Source organism: Ruditapes philippinarum, unplaced genomic scaffold (genome assembly GCF_026571515.1).
Source record: "Ruditapes philippinarum isolate M1 unplaced genomic scaffold, ASM2657151v2 ctg906_1_1_1_1, whole genome shotgun sequence".
In the NCBI taxonomy this organism is placed as follows: Eukaryota; Metazoa; Mollusca; class Bivalvia; order Venerida; family Veneridae; genus Ruditapes; species Ruditapes philippinarum.
In genome coordinates, this window is record NW_026865174.1 from 53,286 (window position 1) to 65,922 (window position 12,637).

General features: G+C 29.2%; 1 protein-coding gene across 4 annotated transcripts in view; it reads right to left on the minus strand.

Annotated features, from left to right (window-relative positions):
- LOC132728123 (dual 3',5'-cyclic-AMP and -GMP phosphodiesterase 11A-like) overlaps positions 1-12,637 on the minus strand; it is a 90,422-nt gene that overhangs the window by 8,064 nt on the left and 69,721 nt on the right. For 2 of the 4 annotated variants that reach the window (XM_060713740.1, XM_060713741.1), the window contains exons 4-10: positions 7,129-7,218; positions 5,516-5,653; positions 5,137-5,207; positions 4,616-4,630; positions 2,828-2,914; positions 1,254-1,368; positions 105-180 (exon numbers count right to left, since the gene is read on the minus strand). In XM_060713740.1, the coding sequence (XP_060569723.1) occupies positions 105-180; positions 1,254-1,368; positions 2,828-2,914; positions 4,616-4,630; positions 5,137-5,207; positions 5,516-5,653; positions 7,129-7,218 (592 nt within the window). The remainder of the gene's footprint in view (positions 1-104; positions 181-1,253; positions 1,369-2,827; positions 2,915-4,615; positions 4,631-5,136; positions 5,208-5,515; positions 5,654-7,128; positions 7,219-12,637) is intronic. The other 2 variants (XM_060713742.1, XM_060713743.1) reach the window with 2 other exon arrangements.

Genomic DNA, 12,637 nt, shown 5'->3' on the forward strand with positions numbered 1-12,637 from the left:
CGTTAAGTATAATATCAATTTCACGTGAGTCATTATATTAAGCAACAAATACGTTCCATATTTTATATCTCCATCTTTATTCATGTATCAGTTTCTATGCTTACCTATGATTTGTCCATATCGATTTCTTATTGGTTTACAAAGAATAGACTTTGTATGATAACCACTTACAACATCTGTCTGCAAAAGAGGAAATGAGAATAAGTGTTTGTTTTTACTTTTTAAAGATTTATCCCTTAGTAACATCCTTATTGATTATCTGCTTTATAGTGCAAGCATTATTTGTATATTCATAAACAGTTAATTTAAGCCTTGATTTTAACACACCTTTGACTTGTCAGTAAGGAAAATGTGTTTATTCTGATATAAAAAAGATACAACAAATAATTTCTACAATATCGTTTTCTGTCATCTAGATGACAAAACGTCATTTCTATTCCATAACAATAGAGGAAAAAGGTTATTTTTACAGCGAAGTTTTAGCAAAACTGAATATCATCGCATGACTATCAAATAGAAAACAGAAACAAACATGCAAAATGTTTCAAAATAGGAAACACAATCTGGATTTTATATATATAATAGGATTTAAACTTCGCATCTCTTTTTTCCTGGTTATTTTAGAAAATAAGATTTGTGAAAAAATAGACACACTTGTTAGAACAATATAAAAATTAACGTTTATTGTTATTGTCACGCGATGAAGTAATAACATATGTTCAAATGTTTATAAGCTTGTAACTTTGAGACGAAATGCCTCCATATTCTTGCTAATTTCGACCAAAAAAAACAGGTTTCATACGACTGAACATACAGTCAAGTGTAAAATTAAACCTTTGCCACTTTATACAGAAATATCTTTTTGTAGGGTCAAAATAAGTTCCCTGCAAGTTACATTTGTATACATGTAACAATGTCGATAACAATATTAATATTTGGCTCATTAACCTGAAATTTGTAACACGCCATATGTAACGTTAATGTATAACATCTTTTAACTATGACAAACATCTTGGTTTACCAATCGTTTGGAATTTTAATCATATTGACATAGGCAGCTATACATGTTTCATTTCAAAATATCCTTACTAAAAATTAAGTATTGTTGCATTTTGTTAATTGCTTTCGCAATCGATCTTTTCTTTAAATATTACTCTTAACCAGTTTTTATTGTCTTAAAAGATCACCCAGATTATCAACCTAGCGACATATTTTCATAAAGACTCCATAGTTTTTGTTACTAAAGAAATTACCTCTCTGTCGAATCTAGGGTCTGAATGAGCATCGGAAATGTTTATAGTTTCTTCTGTTTTCAACACAAGCTCAGCCAGTTTGTTACCTAACTGCAGGTCTGCACAGGGGTCTGAACTATGAATAAGAAAACACTTAGGTTATTAATCAATTAACATTTAACAAATACAAGTATTTAAGTAATATACTACACTCGTTTGAAATAAAACACCTAAACACTCGAACAAAAAAAATTCACAGATTGCTCTGCCAAATATTTGAATTTTGACAACTTCAATTCTTTTGCTGTTGGTGCAAATTCGTTCACATAAATTCCTTAAATATGATATGCGTTATGTTCTTAAAAATGAATAGATAGATGCCTATATGACCCTAACTCGCTTAACCAAATTATCAGAATAGTGCATTACAATAAGACTTTCATCACAACCTATTTGTTGACAAAGAGCACATGCCATTCTTTGTGGTTTCAAATAAAAGAGTTGGGATCTATGATTTATCGTCAAGGTCAAAAATTGCAACGTAATCTTAAACAGATACAGAACATGTGAAGGCAATCTTTTTTAAATCTCAATAAACCATTAGAATACAAAGTATTATTTTCATTTACAAACAGACAAAAATCATTTTAAATAAGTTATTTCACCCTCACCTTACAAGCAAAAGAAAATGTGTAGAATGTTTTATACAATTATGAATACATAGATATTGTACTTGTACAAGTAAAGCATATCATTAATTTGACCATCATGGAACATTATGTTACATATGATTACATATCCATACATCTTTATCAATGCAATAAAAAATAAACATGGGGTCACAAACAAATGCACACACAGATAGAGAGGAACACAAATAACATTCAAACATAAGACAGAAAAGGAACGTTATTTACACACATTTAATAACAAAAAAAACGGATGCGTTTCGTTTCATAAATTGTGGCATCATTGATACACAAGTAAAATTATTGTTACATAAATACATGTACTTGAATAAAAAAATTACCTTGAAATTCCAATAAATATAAAACACAAAATTATTATGATCAAAATATTCTAAGATTAATCATAAATCAAAAGTTGATATTAATAACATTATTCCAAACAACGAACAACTTTGTGTTTAAACATTAATACATTAAACGTTTATATAATTATAAGAAAAATTTGTAATCTGGCTTAAGAAATAGTTTTAATACTTTTAACACTTCTCATACTTTTACCGTTACATTTCCTCTATTTAATATTTTTGTTTATTAACGCAACATTGAACGGAAATTGACAATACATTTATTGTTCCAACTTTTTAGAAGACCATACTTTCTGTAGTTTATAGATATATATCATACTCGCTAAGAGGTTTGACACATAATCATATAATTATGTAAATTGTATCAATCTGTTTCAAGAATATATGATATTTGAATATTATATCTAATCATATTATGTATTAAGTATAATATGGCACTGAATATGCTCTAAATAATGTAAAACTTACAATAGATTTTTTTCTGCATTTTAGCAACACATGTCAAACGAATCAATGACTAGCTAAAACAACAAGAGCATACCTTGTATATGTACAACAGGGGGCGCTGTGAGATCGGTTTCGTGGGGATACAGTCTCCACTTTACCTCTGGAAAATTGCTGTCGTCGTCTTAAAACAAAAATCATCTCGCATTGCAAATGTGCTTCGACAATGAAACGGCCTTAATAAATGACAATTTGCTCTGGGAATACCGCTGGTGATTGTCCAAATTTTATTAAACTTATACACTTATACAATCAATCCCGACCTTTTTTGTATTAACAGTATCATTAATCATTGCATTTGACAACGTTTCTAAAATTGGTTTGAGTAAATTAATGATTTCACTTTTTTCTTTGTCCCGTTTCCAGGATTTCTTTTAATAATAAAACTTTTGCAGAAACATATTCGTACATTTATCTAATATCTAAGGACACTTAAATTTTTCAACGCTGAAAGTAATATTTTTTACATATATTAAACTCGTTCTGAACTGATCTAAAACAAATTTTCTTGTTTCAGCGACAACCAAACTATTATGATATGTTGTTGTAAAACAAAAAATGGAAAATTGTCTACTACAACTGGATGTAAAATGTACCAAAAAACTCAGTGCCCATGCAAAACATGTTTAAATAAAACAGGATTTTGTTATTATATACCGCATTATTTCACATAAGAAACTGATAATTCAATACTTACAGTTTTCAGGCAATAAAACATTTGTGTGTAGCTTTTGTACAATGATAAAAATGTCAAAAGCTTACACAGGTACTAAGTTTCAACTATTTGGGAATATATCATCAAATTTAAATTCAAATAAAGGAAACAAATGATTTAATTTCTTAAAAAAATGTATGAGAAAAAGAAAGTGCATCTTGCATTTACGCAATTAATTGACACATATCTAGTATATGCAATGCATCGACAAAATAGAATAAAAAAGACACTATGTATGCAGTAGGAAAAACTAGTTTTAATATATAATAATGATACAAGAAAAAAAGATGTATGTATTCAACTATATTGAAAAAAATTCTTAAGTGTTGTAAACGTGTAAAAACAAACAACCGATATCAATGTCTTAATAACTATTATAAGATTCAAATGAAGAAATATGACTCCTGCTGATAATCATCATTGTGTGTGAGAGATGTTAAACATTCAATTATTTGACATGCGGGAGAACTACAACCTGGCATGAGATCAATTTTCAGAAAAGAGAGATGTTGTATTTATGGACATATGAAATATCATTTCTCATGGGAAAATGTTATTAAATGGTTCTAAACACGTTTTCTTATTGTTTGCTACAGTACTCAAGTTATTCAAAAAGGTATGATTTAATAAGACTTTATGAGCCTTAATCTATTTGAAAATATTGTAACAGTCTCAAAAATAAAGAAAGAAAAACATCTAAATGACTAACGGGTGCTCTTTGTCGGTTATATTACATTCATTAAGGTACATAAAAAGTACATTTGTGAATGCAATATTTTAATTCTGTTTGGATTTCCTCGGAAAAATTGTTTGAAGCTGTACCAATAGTTACAATGAAATATATTTCCTTTGATTTACTTATTATAATATAATAATCAATGCTTATTCTGAAGTGTTGTTGGAAGCGTGCTTTTAACAATTGCAAGAGAAACATAGTGAACATCGTCCGTATACTTTAACAAACACAAGCACAAATTCAAACAGGACAGTGCAATCAATTGACCTGCGAACAAAGTTGTATCATTTTGTAAGAATATCAGATGAAGAAGTAATTTGTAAAAAGACCACTAAAGCTAAGCACAAATTATCAAGTGTTCATAAAAAACTTACGGATCAGCATCCAACCTATTTGATTGAGCAAAATGATTCTATGTTTACATAAGAACATATTATAAAAACAGAAACTGCTTATTGCTTTCATTGACATAAATCAGAAGGCTTTTATGAAAATGATTATTCCTTAAGACATCGTTGTTTTTTTTTCATTGTATTTTAAAATTTTAAAATGATAAATACGGTATAGTTAGTACATGAATGATAAACATGATTTTGTTACATTTAATTTGTGTTAAAAACTAGAAATGAAATGTTCCTGAAAAATCCTTAGTATCAAAAAATTTTTTTTTTACAATTGATGGTAAATAAATCATATTCATCATATCATATTTTTCCAATTGTACGTTATTTGAAAGATATAGGTACTAGAAGAAATAATCACATTTATCTTTGAAATTATATTCTAAAGAGTTATGATAGTACACTAGGATGGATAAACCCATGCTCACAATGCAAACTTTATAAATAACTTAAATTCATGCGTATTGAACACATTATGTTCTTCGTGGACTCACCTTATCGCAGAATGACAGCTGGTCCCATTTGTTAAAGGATATGCAAGGTCAAACACTTTGCTGAATGGTTTCTTAAAATGAAAAATATACCGGATCATAACGTACAATGAACGACAAATTAACACATTGCACTATAATGACATGACAGCGCATTTTACTAGTAATTGTCAAACGTTTATTGTAGATGAGTTGTCAAAATAATAACGTTGGATTTAATTTTGCTTACATATAACAAATGAACATAGTTTAAGTTTTAACATTTTTTTTCATAATCATTATCAAAATTAAACAAACACACAATATTTGATGAGAGCTTCTCTGTATTAAAATTATTATGGGTATCAAGTACTGCGATTTTGTGATCATCAAATTAACTAACCTCTGAGTTAGAGTCCTTCAATAAAACAGAGCAGCGTTCACACTTGAGAAGAGTCTGTGCTCTTTGCATTATCTTTAGTATGACGTCATCCAACGATGTTTGTTCTTCGAACAGATCATGTACAACCTCCAAAAGACACTGTAATAATAATTTGAAATTTAAAAAAAATGCAAGCAAACACTAATGTACCTTGTGTTATTGTGATTTGATTAAGTATAATAGTCCATGTGTTTTTCGAAAATAAAAACTACGCTTATTCCAATGTCCAATGCCATTGAAACATTTAAAAACATATTTACTGTGACGTTTATTCAGCTGGTTTTTGATCGCGAACAAATTCAAGTTTTAATAATCCAATAAATGGTAATTGTGCTAAAATGTTTATTTAGAGCAATTTACAACAAGTTGGTGGTTATTTTAATCTTAAACAAGAGGGCAAAGAAGACCCTAGATCGCTAACCTGACCCATCAAACTCATCCGAACAATTACCTAGACAAGCATTCTGACCAAGTTTCATGACAGGTAAGTCAAAAATGTGACCACTAAAGTGTTAACAAGGATGATCCATATTTGGGCGGTGTGACCTAGATTTTGACCCCAGGTGACCCATATTTAAACTTGACCTAGAAATCATCAAAAGAAACTTTCAGACCAATTAACAGGATACTTGAATCAAAACAGTAGCCACTAGAGTGTTTACAAGATTTTTCTATTTTTAACTCCTGTGACCTAGTTTTTCATCCGAGTTGACCCATGTTCAAACTCATCCGAGCAATTACCTAGACAAGCATCCTGGCCAAGGTTAATGGCAATTGAGTCAAAAATGTGACCGCTAGAGTGTTAACAAAGTTTTTTTCTATTTTTAGGTCCAGTGACCTAGTTTTTCATCTGAGATAACCCATGTTCGAACTTATCCGAGCTAATACCTAGATAAGCATCCTGACAAAATTTGATGATGATTAAGGCAAAAATGTGACCGCTAGAGTGTTAACGAACAAGTGTGGACGGACGACGGACGACAGACGACGGACGAAGGATATTCAACGATCCTAAAAGATCACTCTGAGTTAGCTCAGGTGATCTTAAAATTGAAAACGTTTCGTTACATTAACAATTGCTTACTTTAAATTGTACTTAAATCGATATTGCATTTAGCAACATGTTAGATAAACAAATGAAAATTTGATGGTAAAGATTAATTCGCTTAATAGTGGTCACAATGTTTCAGATTTTCAGGAAAACGAATAGTATATTGTATTATTTTCTGACCTACTAAAACCAATCATTTTACACCTAAATGTAGACAGTAAAAAATAATACTAGAAATCAACTGCAAATTCTTAAAAGTGCCTTTAATATACCAATTTCTCAGTTGAACAGCCTTCTTTAGGGTATATAAATAAATAATTAACAATAAACAGAATAATTAAGTCAATCTCACATGACGTCAATAGCTGCGACATCAAAACATAACAAAGAGTTTGGCGTAATAATCCAACACAGGATCAATTTGATGCAATGTACTAGTGAAGAAAGCATCAAAACACTTTCATATAAAATTTTTATTATTTTATCTTTGAATTTCTTCCTTTTTTCTCATAAAACAACATACCTTGTTTCTTTCGTATTCTTTACTATAGGCGTCAAAAATCTGAGCATTGTATATGGCTATTCCACAATAAGACAGGTAGGCCGACAGGAGCTGGAAGGAAATCAAAAATATGTAGCACAATAACATTTTTTTCATCATTTTGATTTAATACAATATCATATTCTTTGATGGATTAAGACAAAATCATATTTGTGTATACGTTTTATTTTATATAGTTACTCATTTATCACAATGTACTGGATGTATTCAATAAATTGAGGCACAAGTTATTGAACTAAATAAATAGAATTTTATATTTATAATCATATGAAATTCTTTGTAAATTCGTGTTGACTACATGATTCCACGTGACGGTAAGTGTTTAAAGGTACCATTTATTCATTCCAGACTCCTAGAACGAAACTTTTAAGATCTTGTATGTTGTAATTAAGGTTGTTACCACATTTAAGTAAATGTATACAATAATGTTTCTAAAACAATTGTCAAACATCCAAAAATATGTAAAATGTGTACTGCAAATATTTGTCCACATCATATGTAATCATTAAAATATATGCATTCCTTTCTTATTTAAAGATTTGACTTAGACTTAATAGAAAATAAATTTCTAAATACCTCCCTTTTATTAACATGAAATGTAAATTCGGTAATATCTATACAAATAATACTTTTTGAAACTTGCGTTCATTGAACGCCGCCTTTCCTTGTTGATCTTGTTTATCATATTTTACAATATTGATAAATCTTCATTTCAGCATTACAAATATTTCTGAATATTACAATAAATATTTCTGATATAAAACCATAAAAAATGAAATACAGGATCTTGAAAACAAGTATGCTTGATTTCTTTCTTTTCTTTTTTCTTTTTTTATCTTTTTGTTTTCAAATTCTGTCACATTTTTTTGTCAAATTGTCAAAGTTATTGATTGCAATTAAAATATAGTTGTAAATGACCATGTACTAAAACCAATGAACTAAAAAAGACGTAACCAATTTAAGTAAAAAGAATCAACAACAGCAACAAAAAACAACAACAGAAACTGGAAATATCTAGTCAATGGATCTATTTGAAATAAATTGCTCACAATTATTGTTATTTCCATAACTTTAGAGGAAATTAAGAAAAAAATGGTCCGAGGTTAAGAAGCAATTAGATGCTCATCCAGCCTGTAGATATGTTTTGTAGTGACATCTAAATTAACTTTATTACTATTGATTATTTCTACGCATAAGGTCTTATATTAAAGATGAATGTAATCTAGAAAGCTTTAAAAGGCTATTATTGATTGAAATGTTAAAAGCTGACGTCATTTCTTCTTCAAACATGTCTCTGCTGCAGGCAACATTTAAACAGTCGTTCTATATGTGTGGAACATTATTACGATACACACTTTGAATTAGAGAATTTAGATCATTGAGAAAAAGAAAGGATACTTTTAAGCTTCATTCAAATTTATAATAAAAAAATAACCAGTCCAACAGAAGTGTCATTTAAAAAAAGCTTATAAACTTTTAAGCATCATACCCCTCTTAGTGTGATAGTAAGGAATCTTAACTCGAGGCAAGTTATACTCGTATCTACTGAGTCAAGATCTTGTCAAGGTTGAACATTCTGTTCTGTCATCCACAGTGAGTTCTTGCATTTATACCGTAATACCAAATAAAAAAGGGCAGTTAAAACCACAAGAAAATTTTATTCGCATGAGACCTGTTTGATACATTTGAACATGTTGTGTCGCAATTGTATAGTTATTTCAATTTCAACAAAGTTTATTTAGGAAATTAAACTGATCAGAAACAAACAGGCACCACATTCATATTTCAGAGACATCGCATCATCATTTTTATTTTCTTCCGTTTTGGAATATTAACCTGTCACAGGTCAATTTATAAGTCCAAGAAGCAGTAAAAGTTGCACTAAAACCTACCAAGGTAAAAAAAATCAAACTTAAGACTGGAATAACAAAATTCTTTATGCTAGTGCATCGTGTTTTGAATCATTATAAGACCATTGGAACGGAAATTAGTTTCAAGGAACAATTGCTATTTGTAACAAATATAAAATGCTTACGTGCTTGTGAAACTTATTATCGTTTTACCATAGCATTACATCAAGTTTTTTGTAACAAATGCATTTAGAAGAAATATGCATCTTTGGAGACAGACAAAGGATTTTGCAAATAGAGATTGCAAATAGATAATTGTATATGAATAAAAAGCTAATATTAGAGGATTGCTCGCATATCCAATCCATACAACAATGAGTCTGTAAGTCAATCATAAAAATGAAAACAAAATATATAAACTCTGTCTCTTTACATTCTGAAGTATTTCCTATTTAGGTTAATAAAATCAATGTTTCAAAATACTTTATAGCACGTGTTGAACACCATTCCACTTATGTAAAATGTAATCATATCAATAAGGGTTAAAATTGCAGCATCTTTTTGTGTTATTTTAAGGTGAATTTTAAAGAAATGTTCTCTCGTAACTACTATTTATATAAACTTTATATTGAAATGAATGTTGAACTCCCATTGTAATAGCTAATACATAGGCATAAAACTGACTTTTAAGAAACGTGTTCGCAAGAACTTCCAAAATTTTTTAATTCCGACTTAATAGAAAAAAATTAGTGTTTGACGTCATTTGAAAAAAAGATGCTTTTCAGACAGAGAAACGACACATAACAGGTGCACATCAATGTTGTTATATCTGTGTTAAAGAAAGATGCTTGCTCAATTAGCTTGCAAGTGACTCTTTTAAATGTAATCAGTTACAATGGTTTTATGTTTGAAAAAATCTACATGCTCTGGATAATTGTTTCACACTTACTCAATATTTTAAAATAGTAAATACCACTAAATAGTTTTACATTTTTTATTACATATAACTTTATAAATGCTCATTACTTCTACCAACACATATTACGCCATTATCGATTCAATTTGACTTAATGCTGCATACCTCCATCTAAACCAAAATATGTCAAGAAAATCAAAAATGAGAAAAGAGTAACTAGCTTTTAAGAAAGTAAAGACATTCAAGAATTTAATTCCATGTATTGTGCGATTCATGACCGGCTTTGTAGAATTTTGACCATAGGCCTACTGTGTTACTAACGCAGTAAGGGTTTTTTAGCTTATTTTGACATATTTTGGTAAATTTTATCGGTTGGAAGAGCTGGTTGCAATCTGAAAATTATTTTCTTTGTTCCCTTCTTAATATTTCACTTAAAAATACATTTTCAAAATGTTTGTAGAAATTAGAATGAATCTGGAGGCCAGCCGCTTTAATTGTTGTTAAGTACATTTAAACTCTTCAAACTTTGGCTACACACCATGCTAAAATATAAAACAAACACTTAGGTAATAACTATATGTTTATCAACTGTTTATCTATAATTTATTGGTAAATCATTAGAGCTTATTAATAACTGTCTAAAGCTTGTGACATATAATCTGGGACAAGAGCCTTTAATTTCCCAGGAGTATTTGTCATAAAGTAGAATTAATGCCTAAAACAATTATAATGCTTAGCTTTTATATCAATTTGCTAACTATATTATAAGATGATTAGTAAGTTCTTCATTGTTATTTTATTCTTATCTTCTTAATTGTGTTTGATTTATTGAATACAAAGTAGAACGACACTTTATTGCCATTGTTGTGACATTTAAGCATTCCCGTTTGACGAATACCTTATATTACTCGCCCCCTCCCTCCTTGTATTATTTCAGTGCTGAGCGTTACCTCAGTAGAACCACCGGCGTTGGAGGGCTTCCTTTCGTTGTAAATTTTAAAAAAGTCCCTTTCATGATTTGAACCCGAAGCGGTGAAGTACATTTGATTCGAAGTCAATTACTCTAACAACAGATGCCATATAAAACAAATATTAATACATGGATATATTTTTTAATTCAAATATAGTAAGGTCGTTGATTTTGTTAAGGGAAATTTATATGTGACAATTACAGCTACACTATTCAACATTAATCGCCTATAAACTTACAAGTTCCCAATTGAAGTTTTCATCCCCGCAAACTTAAACATGCTCATAAAATTATTTTAAAAGTATGACTCGTTGTTAAATGACATTGATTCTAGAATTAAATAAGGAAATGATATACAGGTATATTCTGTATAACATACATGTCATAATGGGTACAGGGAGCAGGACATTTCCGCATCTGAATATTCCTTAACTAATGACGAACAGTGTAGTGTTGTAAATGTTGGTTTGACTCATATTTAGAATATGAATATATCGTGATATTAATTACTATGAATACAAATTATACTGAAAACAGTTAGTATAAGTCTATGATGTGGCAATGTATAAGGTTAACAGAATAAAAGTACAATTTATCAAATATGGTTTTCTCTCTTCAATAAATGAAATTTTCAATTATATATTGACAATACTACCCAAGGGGTAGTTTGGAATTCATTTTAACAGAGATGATAAATTAGCATTGATAACATCCTGCCAGATCAAGGTAATTAAAGGTTTGATAACAAATTACAACGCAGTCAGAAGCCGCTCTTATTTTTCTTGTATGATAGCGCATCTGTTTATACTAATGTCATTTGTATGTTTCGTCGGGATGATAACACGTCAAATATTTGAGCAGCTGCATTTGAATATGAAGATCATAACCTTATAAACTTGAACGCATCTCTTATAATGACGGCACAAGTTTTGTATTACAATATAGAATGGTCACCAAGAAGCAATGTGCCTTTTATAAATTAATATAATGATTTTATCTGCTATTACACGTTTGGAAAAATAAGTCTGGAAAAATACAACTGCGTGAGAAAAAAAATGTTTGTTAAAAAGAAATTTTGAATTTTTAAAAATTTGATCATTTTTGTTCTCAAATTTATTTATAACTATGTACATATTAATATAAAAATAGATCTCTTTGAAAGAAACCATCTTGATTATAAAACCTCGCAATTTTTCTTGTTAATTCTAATTAACTTTAAGCAATTTAAAATGAATTGCTGACTTAAATTGTCAACTTTATTGTAGTTCATTTTCCACATTAAAAGAAGAACATCCATTCATTAAAAAAAAATATGTTGAATGAAATATTCATGAATTCTAAAACCTAGCTCAACACCGCTTTCCCGTACATTCTGTACATTCCAGAAGTTAGCTTTGTGAAATTCACCTTAAAGGCGTGTAATAGCGATAAGTATATTTTTTCGGGATGAATTTTTTAAATTAAAATTATATAAAACAGTTATTTACGTGTTCAAAAAGGTTTGAATATCATTTAATTGACAACAATAATTCCATGCAAAGAATACAATTAGATAAGTTTACGCAGAACATATATCTAATTCTTATTGCAGTTGCCACTACGAAAGTTTTGAATTTATAGTTTCATTAAAAATATTTCTTTTTGTACAATTCTAAATAGATACATGTAGTAAAAAAGCCTTGATAATTTGCTAAGGTTCCATTTTGCTTGTAAGTCACGTTTTATACATTCATT